Source organism: Orcinus orca, chromosome 6, assembly GCF_937001465.1.
Source record: "Orcinus orca chromosome 6, mOrcOrc1.1, whole genome shotgun sequence".
NCBI lineage: Eukaryota > Metazoa > Chordata > Mammalia > Artiodactyla > Delphinidae > Orcinus > Orcinus orca.
In genome coordinates this window covers 12,911,979-12,926,419 of record NC_064564.1, presented here as the reverse complement: position 1 = coordinate 12,926,419, position 14,441 = coordinate 12,911,979, and the positions used below count along the sequence as shown (strand labels likewise).

At 38.4% G+C, this 14,441-nt stretch overlaps 1 protein-coding gene across 1 annotated transcript in view; it reads left to right on the top strand.

Annotated features, from left to right (window-relative positions):
- Positions 1–14,441, top strand: part of MTMR9 (myotubularin related protein 9) — a 94,067-nt gene that overhangs the window by 37,630 nt on the left and 41,996 nt on the right. Inside the window, exons 4-6 of the mRNA XM_004270720.3 lie at positions 148–321; positions 3,070–3,287; positions 4,401–4,562. Of these exons, the coding sequence (XP_004270768.2) occupies positions 148–321; positions 3,070–3,287; positions 4,401–4,562 (554 nt within the window). The remainder of the gene's footprint in view (positions 1–147; positions 322–3,069; positions 3,288–4,400; positions 4,563–14,441) is intronic.

Here is a 14,441-nt window from a genome sequence, read left to right as displayed (position 1 = left end):
TAAGTATGGGCTAGGTATCCTTCTATTAAATTCCTGTGAGATGGCTTCTTCACTGTATGAAAATTGATCTCTAAGCTTTAAAAGTTTTCAGATTATTTTGTGACATTGAGATACTTGCTTAGCTTTGAAGTATTTTGTGTTTTTCAGACCAGTGAATGGAGGTTAAGCTATGTCAATAAGGAATTTGCTGTTTGCCCCTCTTACCCACCAATTGTCATAGTACCCAAAGCCATCGATGATGAAGCTCTTCGGAAGGTAGCTACGTTTCGACATGGAGGACGCTTCCCAGTACTTAGCTATTATCATAAAAAAAATGGAATGGTAAGTGAACAATAAATACTACTGCTTAATCGACTGGAAGACTTGATTTGAGGTTCTTAGAAATGTTCCCCTTTTCTGTGTACCTGTTCATTGAAGTGATTAGTCTCTCCCGCTGGGACTTCTGTTATTTAAGCTTTAGGGAATCAGGAGTAGAGTGTTTTCTGTGATCAGGACATGACTTTGAATTCTTTCCATGATGCTGCTTAACCTTAGAAAAGCCCAAAGAAGTGTATCTTTAGGACTCAGTACAAAGGGAGCTAATGTTTAGTTTATACTTAAAATGAACACTCTTAGGTAGAAAAATAAATTTCTCTGACCGGAATAATGGTATGATACTTTATTTTAATTATTCTCACCAGATTTTCCTGTGAAAGGTAAATTGAACAGACGTTTTTATTTTCAGAAGGGAAAAGAGTGACACATGTCATTAGTCACAACTTAAGTAAACACAGGAGTCAGGAATTGAATAGGCAAGTGCTCACTGTGTGTTCGTTTCCTAAATATTTTCAAAGTTTATTTCTCTCTTCTTATTTTCTCTTTGTCAGTAAACTCTGCTTCTCATTTTGAATCCAATAGTAAATGAGTGGGTAAGTTATAGCTATCTTCCATTTTCCTTTTTCCCTTGGTAGTAAGTCAAGTGTAGATATTTAGGATAAAGGGATTTCTAGAAATCAGGTCACCTATCTTGCCTGCTCAGCAGTATTTCTCTTCAGTAGGGTTCACCATAAAGCATTTTAACAACTCATAAAATATATTATTGCGTCCAGTTACATGGTAAGTGCAGTCTGAGAGTTAGCCATTGTCATCCTCTGGATGACCTTCCTTATGTTAAATTTCAGGGTAGTTAAGATAACAGTATGTATTATGGCACTGGTCCCCAACCTTTTTGGCACCAGGGACTCTTCATGGAAGACAGTTTTTCCACTGAAAGGGTGGGGGGTGGCTCAGGCGGTAATGCAGGTGATGGGTAGCAGCAGATGAAGCTTCGCTCGCCCACCTACCACTCACCTCCTACTCTGAGGCCTGGTTCCTAACAGGCTGTGGGCTGGTACCGGTCTGCGGCCTGGGGGTTGGGGACCCCTGTATTATGGGACGAGCTTGAAATAATTCTAAACCATTCGCCAGGGAATAGATCAGTATAACAGATATTGATTTCTTGAGAAAAGTTTCAAAAGCAGACTTCGAAGTATGTAGTTTTTGGTCTTTGGAGTCAAGTGGTTAAGTCCTGGAATACTGGAAGAAGGCCACTGGAGAATAAAGAATAAATAAGTAGTTTTCAAGATACTGAAAGTGATTCCCGAAACAAGAATAATAGTACATAATTTTTTTTTATTTTACCATCGGTGCCTTTTCTCTTTATAATTCTTGATAAAACCTGCCAACCCTAAGTTTATGTAGTTGAAGCCAAAGTTTCCTGGTGTGTAGGCTGTTATCATTATCTAAATTACAGGCCCAGATCTGCTGGATAATTAATTCACTGACTAAATGAATTGTAATATTTGATCTTAAAGAGGAACTATAATTTATTATGTGAAAGTATTTTGAGATAGTAGGAAGAAAAATCATGTAAAAGTGCAAGTCTTGTTTTTGTTTTACAATGATTAACTATTGTCAATACATAGAAACATTTCTTTGTTTTAGGATCAAATTCATCTCCAAAGTGACACACAATTTTTTTATTCTTTTAAACATCTTTATTGGAGTATAATTGCTTTACAATGGTGTGTTAGTTTCTGCTGTATAACAAAGTGAATCAGCTATACGTATAACTTATATCCCTATATCCCCTCCCTCTTGCGTCTCCCTCCCACCCTCCTTATCCCACCCCTCTAGGTGGTCACAGAGCACCGAGCTGATCTCCCTGTGCTATGCGGCTGCTTCCCACTACCTATTGGTTTTACATTTAGTAGTGTATATATGTCCATGCCACTCTCTCACTTCGTCCCAGCTTACCCTTCCCCCTCCCTGCATCCTCAAGTCCATTCTCTAGTAGGTCTGCGTCTTTATTCCCTTCATGCCCCTAGGTTCTTTTTTTTTAAACAGAGAACAGGGGTCTTTATTTATTTATTTATAAATTTATTTATTTATTTTGGGCTGTGTTGGGTCTTCGTTTCTGTGTGAGGGCTTTCTCTAGTTGTGGCAAGCGAGGGCCACTCTTCATCGTGGTGCACGGGCCTCTCACTATCGCAGCCTCTCTTGTTGCAGAGCACAGGCTCCAGACGCGCAGGCTCAGTAGTTGTGGCTCATGGGCCTAGTTGCTCCGCAGCATGTGGGATCTTCCCAGACCAGGGCTTGAACCCGTGTCCTCTGCATTAGCAGGCAGATTCTCAACCACTGCGCCACCAGGGAAGCCGCCACCTAGGTTCATCATGACCATTTTCTTTAGATTCCATATATATGTGTTAGTATACGGTATTTGTTTTTCTCTTTCTGACTTACTTCACTCTGTATGACAGACTCTAGGTCCATCCACCTCACTACAGATAACTCAATTTCATTTCTTTTTATGGCTGAGTAATATTGCATTGTATATGTGTGCCACATCTTCTTTATCCATTCATCTGTCAGTGGACACTTAGGTTGCTTCCATGTCCTGGCTATTGTAAATAGAGCTGCAATGAACACTGTGGTACATTACTCTTTATAGAATTGTTTTTTGAGATACTCTTAATGTAGCTAATTCATTTCTGCTTTCAGAAACTTTAAAAAGCAGCTACTGTTAAATTTTAGACTCTATTGTCCTTGTAGGTTATTATGCGAAGTGGTCAGCCACTCACTGGCACAAATGGGAGACGGTGCAAAGAAGATGAGAAGCTGATAAATGCTACCCTCAGGGCAGGAAAGCGTGGCTACATCATTGACACCCGACCTCTAAACGTAGCTCAGCAAGCTAGAGCCAAAGGAGGCGGCTTTGAACAAGAAGCTCATTATCCCCAGTGGAGGCGGATTCATAAGTCCATTGAGAGGTAAAAGATTTGGGAGACAGTACTGGACTCTTATTTGAAGATACTTAGAGTGGGTGAGCCCTTAGCTGTTCAAAAATCACAAGTTTTCAAATGAACCTTCATATTAACTTGAGTCAAAAATTGGCTGGATATCCTGTCCTTGTGTTTTTTGTTTTTTTTTGCGATACGCGGTCCTCTCACTGTTGTGGCCTCTTCCGCTGCGGAGCACAGGCTCCGGACGCACAGGCTCAGCAGCCATGGCTCACGGGCCCAGCCGCTCTGCGGCATGTGGGATCTTCCTGGACCGGGGCACGAAGCCGTGTCCCCTGCATCGGCAGGCGGACTCTCAACCACTGCGCCACCAGGGAAGCCCTGTCCTTGTGTTTTATAAGATAAGCAGAAAACTTATGGTGGATGCTCAGAAGTGAGTTTTGATCAGATAGCATTTTTTCTCTGTTAGCTCTGAAATTTCATCACCATGAGGTCTGCTCCTCTACTTGTAGATCAGCAGTCACCAAACTTACTGAAAAGATATGCTACACATAATTATATTTTCCTAAGTCAAAAAGACTTAGACATTTAATTTCCCTGATACACACTTATTTTCACACCTTGTTTCCTCTACCTATATCATCTCCTTTATGCTTGCAATTAGTGGTTTATAATTGCTTCTGGGTGGGTGAGTGGGTAGGAGTTAGAGTTAATAAAACAATGGGATCTGAGCTGGCCTTGGGCATCCCTGCTGTGACAGTACAGGTGTCCAGAGTTGATTCTGTGGGAACGGGACACAGATTTTAGTGATGCTGTTTTGTGACCTGTCACAAAAAGCAGTGCTGTGGCCCTCTTCTCAGTCAGATAATTCAGTTATGCAAACTGGGTTTAATCTGTTCAGTTGAGGAAGAGTTTACCATCGCAGGCATTTTAAGCATTTCACACTCATGTTTAAATATTAGTTTTTCAGTCTTTAACCCTATAAGTTATTATATAGCAAGGTAAATATTTTTATAGTATTTGGAGCTGCTTTTGCCCTTGGATATATATTGGAGGCTGAGTTTTTGATTTGGTTTCTTCCTTCATTGTTCTATGTTCTGTTTTCTTTCTTTCTTCTTTTTAACTTTTTCTTGTTTTTGAAAGGTATCACATTCTTCAGGAGAGCTTAATCAAACTCGTGGAAGCTTGTAATGACCAAACACATAACATGGACCGATGGCTCAGTAGATTGGAGGCCTCCAACTGGCTGACTCACATCAAGGAGATTCTGACAACTGCCTGTCTGGCAGCTCAGTGTCTCGACAGGTAAAGTGCATCTCCAGGTTATAGAGTGGGCCACTCACACCAACAAGACTTCGCTTCCATCCAGACCTGTGGTTGTGTATCATGTTACTGTTCATGCCTGTCTGTATCTTATGTTTACATCATTTTACAAATAACTATAGAAGATAGTCAACGCCATTCAGTGTCAGTGAAGTATGTGTGTAGAGTCTGGCATTTAATTGATAATGTTTGTTGAATGAATGTGAACCATGTACATATACATGTCTTCCATGACAAAAATTTTTTAAGTATTAAAGGACCTATTTTTTTCTATAAAAATCCTTAAAATGTGAATCTACCAATTTTCCTTTTCTTAGACTGAAAAAGAATGAAAAGAAGTTTTCTTATTTCTCCTCAGAGGGCCAAACTTGGCCTTCAAGGAACTTTTGAAATAGCAATGAAAGGAAACATGTAATTTTGTTACACAGTAAATGATCCTTTCTAATGACTCAGCTATCTTGTTACAAACTACTTGATATGTGCAGTTATATCTGGATCTCAAGTTGAGAAAACCGGATGGTAGTGATGTGAAGTATATATGAAGTGATTTTATTCACTCAGTTGAAAGTTGCTAATCCTCGAGACTTGAGGCAGAAGACTTGAACAGGGGCAGAAGGATTGGTATAAGTTGTTGCAGAAGCTTAGAATGCCCTTTTCATTTTAAACCTGTTTTTTTTTTTAAAAAAATAAATTTATCTATTTATTTAGGGCCGCGTCGGGTCTTCGTTGCTGCATGCGGGCTTTCTCTAATTGCTGCAAGTGGGGCCTTCTCTTCATTGCAGTGCGTGGGCTTCTCATTGTGGTGGCTTCTCTTGTTGCAGAGTACAGGCTCTAGGCGTGTGGGCTTCAGTAGTTGTGGCACGCAGGCTCAGTAGTTGTGGCACACAGGATTAGTTGCTCCGCAGCATGTGGGATCTTCCGGGACCAGGGCTCAAACCCGTGTCCCCTGCATTGGCAGGTGGATTCTTAACCACTGCACCACCAGGGGAAGTCGTTTTAAAATGTTATACGCTTGCAAAGATGGGGTGGAGGGCAGTGCTGAACTTCCTAGCAGCCAATTCAAAGACAGAGAACACTTTGCTTAAAAATGAACCTACATAATCATGAATTTCAATTAGAACCCCGATCTGCATTCACACAGGATGCTGCAACAGGCCCTAGAAGAGCTGGCTAAGTCCTTGTCTTGGTCCATCTCTACTCTAATGTCTTCATTAGCTTCCACAGAGAATAGATGTCTCCTCGATAAGGCATCAGTTACTCCACTTGAAAGCAGATGGGACAAAGACTGAAAGGAGGTTTTCTGAAAACCAGATTTTTTTTTTTTTTTTTTTTGCGGTATGCAGGCCTCTCACTGTTGTGGCCTCTCCTGTTGCGGAGCACAGGCTCCGGACGCGCAGGCTCAGCGGCCATGGCTCACGGGCCCAGCCGCTCTGCGGCGTGTGGGATCTTCCCAGACCGGGGCACGAAACCGTGTCCCCTGCATCGGCAGGCGGACTCTCAACCACTGCGCCACTAGGGAAGCCCTACATATATAATTTCATTTAAGCTTCCAAACAACAATTGTTATGTATTATTACCCTACCTCTATAGATAAGGAAAAATAAAATCAGAGTAAGTTGCCTGAGTTGTACTGATTACAGCCCAAGTGGCAGTGCTGAGATTCCAACCTTTTTGTAAGAAATAATTAAGGAATAACACAGATAGACCCCTGAGTGTATGTCTCTGGATCATTTCCTGGATCTTTAAATGGCTGTTGTTCTGCTCTGGTATTTTCTATGCTATTTTGTTTGTTTGTTGTTGTTGTTTTTGGTTTAAGTAACATCAGGGATGGTTAACATACAAACTTTTAGCTGGGAGAGCAAATCTATTTCAGAGAGAAAAATGCCCATCCCTTGGTTGTTTCAGAAGGGTCTCCTTATTTGCTTCAGAAAGCTGAAGGAAGACTCTGGGAGCACATTAATATATGCTAACAACTTTTTCTATAGGAAAGCGTGAAAACTTGCCCCACTCTTGTGCAAGATGGAACACGAAATATTTTGATACATTATCCTTCTATATTAAAAAAAAAATCTAGGCTGCTGTTTTAAAATAGGATAGATGTGACCCCAGTTGCCTTTTGGGGGGTTAATTTTTAAATGTTTTCACACCAACAATTTCATCAACAAAAACATACATCTCTGAATAAAATGAGAAATACTTATAACCAAGAAGAACAACAGATAATTTCACTGGTAGTTACTGATTTTATGTTTTTCAGTTTATCAGAGGGATTTTTCTTTTTGTGCAAGCATTTTGCATGCTTATTTTGGGTCAAATTCTAAACCTAGCCCTGACACCAGTATTTAATTCCCAGGGGCTAGTATATGTACACAAGGAAAGCTTCCAAAGATATCTTCCTATCAACTGAGTTATTTAAAATAATAATCTATTTGTCTGCCAGAAAAAACATATTGATATCATATTAAAGTTAAACTTTTGGAGGGGGAAACATATTTTGTTATTCATTTCTGAACAATTTAAAAAAGAAATATGAAAATAATTACAAAATAAAACTTTCTAGAGTCATAAAATTATTTTATACTCCTAAGTGGTTAATTCCTTTTTTAAATTAATTGAAGTATATTTGATTTACAGTGTTGTATTAGTTTCAGGTGTACAGCAAAATGATTCAGTTATACATATACATATATCTATTCTTTTTCAGATTCATTTCCCATATAGATGATTACAGAGTATTGAGTAGAGTTCCCTGTGCTCTACAGTAGGTCCTTGCTGATTATCTATTTTATATATAGTAGTGTGTATAGGTTAATCCCAACCTCCTAATTTATCCCTTCCCCTCCTTTCCCTTTGGTAACCCATAAGTCTGTTTTCTAAGTCTGTGCGTCAGTTTCTGTTTTGTAAATAAGTTCATTTGTATCATTTTTTTTAGATTCCACATATAAGTGATATGATTTGATATTTGTCTTTCTCTGTTTGACTTCACTTAGTATGATCATCTCTAGGTCCATCCATGTTGCTGCAAAAGGCATTATTTCATTCTTTTTTCATTCATTTTATCCCCATCAGTGTATACATGTCAATCCCAATCTCCCAACTCATCACACCACCACCACCACCACCCCCGCCACTTTCCCCCCTTGGTGTCCGTACGTTTGTTCTCTACATCTGTGTCTCAATTTCTGCCCTGCAAACCAGTTCATCTGTACCATTTTTCTAGGATCCACATATATGCGTTAATATACTATATTTGTTTTTCTCTTTCTGCCTTCACTCTGTATGACAGTCTCTAGATCCATCCACATCTCTACAAAGGACCCGATTTCGTTCCTTTTCATGGCCAAATAGTATTCCATTGTGCATATGTGCCACATCTTCTTTATCCATTCATCTATCGATGGACCTTTAGGTTGCTTCCATGTCTTGGCTATTGTAAACAGTGCTGCAATGAACACTGAGGTGCATGTATCTTTTCGAAGTATGGTTTTCTCCAGATATACGCCCAGGAGTGGGATTGCTGGATCATATGGTAGATCTATTTTTAGTTTTTTGAGGAACCTCCATACTGTTTTCCATAGTGGCTATGTCAGTTTACATTCCCACCAATAGTGTAGGAAGGTTCCCTTTTCTCCACACCCTCTCCAGCATTTATTGTTTGTAGACTTTTTGATGATGGCCATTCTGAATGGTGTGATGGGATACCTCAGTAGTTTTGATTTGCATTTCTCTATTAGTGATGTTGAGCAACTTTTCATGTGCTTTTTGGCCATCTGCATGTCTTTGGAGAAATGTCTGTTTATATCTTCTGCCCATTTTTTGATTGGGTTATTTGTTTTCTGCATCATCTGTTTGTATATTTTGGAGATTAATCCCTTGTCAGTTGCTTCGTTTGCAAATGTTTTCTCCCATTCTGTGGGTTTTCTTTTCATTTTGTTTATGGTTTCCTTTGCTGTGCAAAAGCTTTTAAGTTTTTTTTTTCTGGCTGCATTGGGTCTTCGTTGCTGCACATAGACTTTCTCCAGTTGCGGCAAGCGGGGGCTACTCTTCATTGCAGTGTGCAGGCTTCTCATTGCGGTAGCTTCTCTTGTTGTGGAGCATGGGCTCTAGGCACGCGGGCTTCAGTAGTTGTGGCTCACAGGCTCTAGAGCGCAGGTTCAGTAGTTGTTGCGCATGGGCTTAGTTGCTCCGTGGCATGTGGGATCTTCTCGGACCAGGGCTTGAACCCGTGTCCTCTGCATTGGCAGGCAGATCCCTAACAACTGTGCCACCAGGGAAGTCCCACTTTTAAGTTTATTCGGTCCCATTTGTTTATTTTTGTTTTTCTTTTTTTTTTTTATTGGAGTATAGTTGCTTTACACTGCTGTGTCAGTTTGTTTTTATCTTCATTAATGTAGGAGGTGGATTGAAAAAGATATTGCTGTGATTTACGTCAGAGTGTTCTGCCTATGTTTTCTTCCAAGAGTTTTATAGTATCTGGTCTTATATTTAGTTCTTTAATCCATTTTGAGTTTATTTTTGTATATGATGTTAGAGAATGTTCTAATTTCATTCTTTTACATGTATCTGTCCAGTTTTTCCAGCACACTGAGGGGTTAATTGTAATATTTCCACAAAGACATGTCATAAGTGACAAGCCAGAAGCTGTGACTTGGGCTTGAGGTAGACGTTTTAGTACTATATGAAGCTCTGTAAGTAAAAATTTTAGATTCAACATTAATTAGACAGTATAATCGGACAATATAATCAGGACAGCAATTGTTAATGTGTCGACCACACATTTACACATACTGGCGAGAAAACTGGCTAAATTATCAAACCCGAGAAGAAAATGCCTACTTTTGTTATTTCCTTAAGTCATCAAGAAGATTCAATTGTTCTCAGCTTTGATAAAAGGATATTGCCTACAAAAAATTTACATAGACAGTAGCATGCATTCTTAGATATGATGGAACAATTTAATTAATGATGATGTTGGGATCCCATTTTCATACATGCATTGTTCTTTTTTTTTATGACGTCTCTTTCCATTTATTCATCTGATCTATCCATTAATTCGTCTACTTTTTGATGCTTCCAAGCACATTACAGATCATTTACCTTTTTTTATTAACATTTTTTCTTTTTTATTCAAACACAAAGTCACAAAAATTATAATCATCCTCATCAGTTCACTCAGTCCCATGTAATTAATTTTTTTCATATTGATCTTTTGTTAGCACTTTTATGAATTCATCAGTTTTCCATTAGAGTTCTGAAAATGCTTATTCATTCAGTTCAGAAGTATAGTCAGTTACCAGAAACCTGTACTTGTCAGAGTCTTTTCCATGAATTCCTTGAAGATGAAATTCTTTTAAAGGAACATTTTTGAAAAAGCATCAGAGTACACCCAGAAATGTCTGTAAATGACAAAAGACTTAAAAATGACCACGGTTAAAGATTTGATGAAAGTTCATAATAATGCAATTGACAAGGAAATTTAGTTATTTCTGAGATGTACATTTTAAAGTAATAACTAGAATTATGACTTAAAACATTATACCAGAACATATAAGATTTTTAGAAATTTCTTGTAATGTCTGAAACATTTATATTAACATATTTCCATACAAATAACCCAAACAAACTTTAGTATTAGTTTTTTGTTTTGTTTTTTTATACAGCAGGTTCTTATTAGTCATCAATTTTATACACATCAGTGTATACATGTCAATCCCAATCGCCCAATTCAGCACACCACCATTCCCAACCCCCCGCGGTTTTCCCCCCTTGGTGTCCATACGTTTGTTCTCTACATCTGTGTCTCAACTTCTGCCCTGCAAACCGGCTCATCTATACCAGTTTTCTAGGTTCCACATACATGCATTAATATACGATATTTGTTTTTCTCTGACTTACTTCACTCTGTATGACAGTCTCTAGATCCATCCACGTCTCAACAAATGACTCAATTTCATTCCTTTTTATGGCTCAGTAATATTCCATTGTGTATATGTACCACATCTTCTTTATCCATTCATCTGTCGATGGGCATTTAGGTTGCTTCCATGACCTGGCTGTTGTAAATAGTGCTGCAATGAACATTGGGGTGCATGTGTCTTTTTGAATTACGGTTTTCTCAGGGTATATACCCAGTAGTGGGATTGCTGGGTCATATGGTAATTCTATTTTTAGCTTTTTAAGGAACCTCCATACTGTTCTCTGTAGTGGCTGTATCAATTTACATTCCCACCAACAGTGCAAGAGGGTTCCCTATTCTCCACACCCTCTCCAGCATTTGTTGTTTGTAGATTTTCTGATGATACCTATTTTGACTGCTGTGAGGTGATACCTCATTGTAGTTTTCATTTGCATTTCTCTAATAATTAGTGATGTTGAGCAGCTTTTCATGTGCTTCTTGGCCATCCGTACATCTTCTTTGGAGAAATGTCTGTTTAGGTCTTCTGCCCATTTTTTGAGTGGGTTGTTTGTTTCTTTAATATTGAGCTGCATGAGCTGCTTATATATTTTGGAGATTAATCCTTTGTCCGTTGATTCGTTTGCAAATATTTTCTCGTATTCTGAGGGTTGTCTTTTCGTCTTGTTTATGGTTTCCTTTACTGTGCAAAAGCTTTTAAGTTTCACTCGGTCCCATTTGTTTATTTTTGTTTTTATTTCCATTATTCTAGGAGGAGGATCAAAAAAGATCTTGCTGTGATTTATGTCAGAGTGTTCTTCCTATGTTTTCCTCTAAGAGTTTTATAGTGTCCGGTCTTACATTAAGTCTCTAATCCATTTTGAGTTTATTTTTGTGTATGGTGTTAGGGAGTGTTCTAATTTCATTCTTTTACACGTAGCTGTCCAGTTTTCCCAGCACCACTCATTGAAGAGACTGTCTTTTCTCCATTGTATATCTTTGCCTCCGTTGTCATAGATTAGTTGACCATAGGTGCGTGGGTTTATCTCTGGGATTTCTATCTTGTTCCATTGATCTATGTTTCTTTTTTTGTGCCAGTACCATATTGTCTTGATTACTGTAGCTTTGTACTACAGTCTGAAGTCAGGGAGTCTGATTCCTCCAGCTCCATTTTTTTCCCTCAACTGCTTTGGCTATTCGGGGCTTTTTGTGTTTCCATACAAATTTTAAAATTATTTGTTCTAGTTCCGTAAAAAATGCCATTGGTAATTTGATAGGGATTGCATTGAATCTGTAGGTTGCTTTGGGTAGTAGAGTCATTTTCACAATATTGATTCTTCCAATCCAAGAACATGGTATATCTCTCCATCTGTTTGTATCATCTTAAATTTCTTTCATCAGTGTCTTATAGGTTTCTGCATACAGGTTTTTTGTCTCCCTAGATAGGTTTATTCCTAGGTATTTTATTCTTTTTGTTGCAGTGGTAAATGGGAGTGTTTCCTTAATTTCTCTTTCAGGGTTTTCATCATTAGTGTATAGGAATGCCAGAGATTTCTGTGCATTAATTTTGTATCCTGTAACTTTACCATATTCATTGATTAGCTCTAGTAGTTTTCTGGTAGCATCTTTAGGATTCCCTATGTATACTATCATGTCATCTGCAAACAATGACAGTTTCACTTCTTTTCCAATTTTTATTCCTTTTATTTCCCTTTCTTCTCTGATTGCCGTGGCTAGGACTTCCAAAACTATGTTGAATAAGAGTGGCGAGAGTGGACATCCTTGTCTTGTTCCTGATCTTAGAGGAAACTCTTTCAGTTTTTCACCGTTGAGAATGATGTTTGCTGTGGGTTTGTTGTATATGTCCTTTATTATTTTGAGGTACGTTCCCTCTGTGCCCACTTTCTGGAGGGTTTTTATCATAAATGGATGTTGAATTTTGTAAAAAGCTTTTTCTGCATCTATTGAGATGATCATATGGTTTTTCTCCTTCAGTTTGTTAATATGGTGTATCACATTGATTGACTTGCGTATATTGAAGAATCCTTGCATCCCTGGGATAAATCCCACTTGATCATGGAGCATGATCCCTTCAGTGTGTTGTTGGATTCTGTTTGCTAGTATTTTGTTGAGGATTTTTGCATCTATATTCATCAGTGATAGTGGTCTGTAATTTTCTATCTTTGTAGTATCTTTGGTTTTGGAATCAGGGTGATGGTGGCCTCTTAGAATGAGTTTCGGGGTGTTCCTTCCTCTGCAGTTTTTTGGAAGAGTTTGAGGAGGATGGCTGTTAGCTCTTCTCTAAATATTTGACAATTCACCTGTGAAGCCATCTGGTCCTGGACTTCTGTTTGTTGGAAGATTTTAAATCACACTTTCAATTTCATTACTTGTGATTGGTTTGTTCATATTTTCTATTTCTTCTGGTTCAGTCCTGGAAAGTTATACCTTTCTAAGAATTTGTCCATTTCTTCCAGGTTGTCCATTTTATTGGCATAGAGTTGCTTGTAGTAGTCTCTTAGGATGCTTTGTATTTCTGCGGTGTCTGTTGTAACTTCTCCTTTTTCATTTCTAATTTTATTGATATGAGTCCTCTCCCTCTTTTTCTTGATGAGTCTGGCTAATGGTTTATCAATTGTGTTTATCTTCTAAAAGAACCAGCTTTTAGTTTTATTGATCTCTGCTGTTGTTTTCTTTGTTTCTACTTCATATATTTCTGCTCTGATGTTTATGATTTCTTTCCTTCTGCTACCTTTGGGTTTTGTTTGTTCTTCTTTCTCTAGTTCCTTTAGGTGTAAGGTTAGATTGTTTGAGGTTTTTCTTGTTTCTTAAGATAGGCTTGTATAACTGTAAACTTCCCTCTTAGAACTGCTTTTTCTGCACCCCATACGTTTTGGATCATCGTGTTTTCATTGTCTTTTGTCTCTAGGTATGTATGATTCCCTCTGTGATTTCTTCAGTGATCTCTTGGTTATTTAGTAACGTATTGTTTTTTTTTTAAATCTTTATTGGAGTATAATTGCTTTACAATGGTGTGGTAATTTCTGCTTTATAACAAAGTGAATCAGTTATACATATACATGTGTTCCCATGTCTCCTCCCTCTTGCATCTCAGTCCCTCCCACCCTCCATATCCCACCCATCCAGGTGGTCAGAAAGAACCGAGCTGATCTCCCTGTGCTATGCGGCTGCTTCACACTAGCTATCTATTTTACGTTTGGTAGGGTATATATGTCCCTGCCACTCTCTCAGTCACAGCTTACCCTTCCCCCTCCCCGTATCCTGAAGTCCATTCTCTAGTAGGTCTGTGTCTTTATTCCCATCTTAAATCTAGGTTATTCATGACATTTTTTTCCTTAGATTCCATATATATGTGTTAGGATACAGTATTTGCCTTTCTCTTTCTGAGTTACTTCACTCTGTATGACAGACTCTAGGTCCATCCACCTCACTACAAATAACTCAATTTCATTTCTTTGTATGGCTGAGTAATATTCCATTGTATATATGTGCCACATTTTCTTTATCCATTCATCTGATGATGTACACGTAGTTTGTTTCCATCTCCTGGCTATTGTAAATACAGCTGCAGTGAACGTTTTGGCACATGACTCTTTTTGAATTATGGTTTTCTCAGGGTACATGCCCAGTAGTGGGATTGCTGGGTCATATGGTAGTTCTATTTGTAGTTTTTTAAGGAACCTCCATACTCTTCTCCATAGTGGCTATACCAATTCACATTCCCACCAGCAGTGCAAGAGTGTTCCCTTTTCTCCACACCCTCTCCAGCATTTATTGTTTCTAGATTTTTTGATGATGGCCATTGTGACTGGTGTGAGATGATATCTCATTGTAGTTTTGATTTTCATTTCTCTAATGATTAATGAAGTTGAGCATTGTGTCATGTGTTTGTTGGCAGTCTGTATATCTTCTTTGGAGAAATGTCTATTTCGGTCTTCTGCCCATTT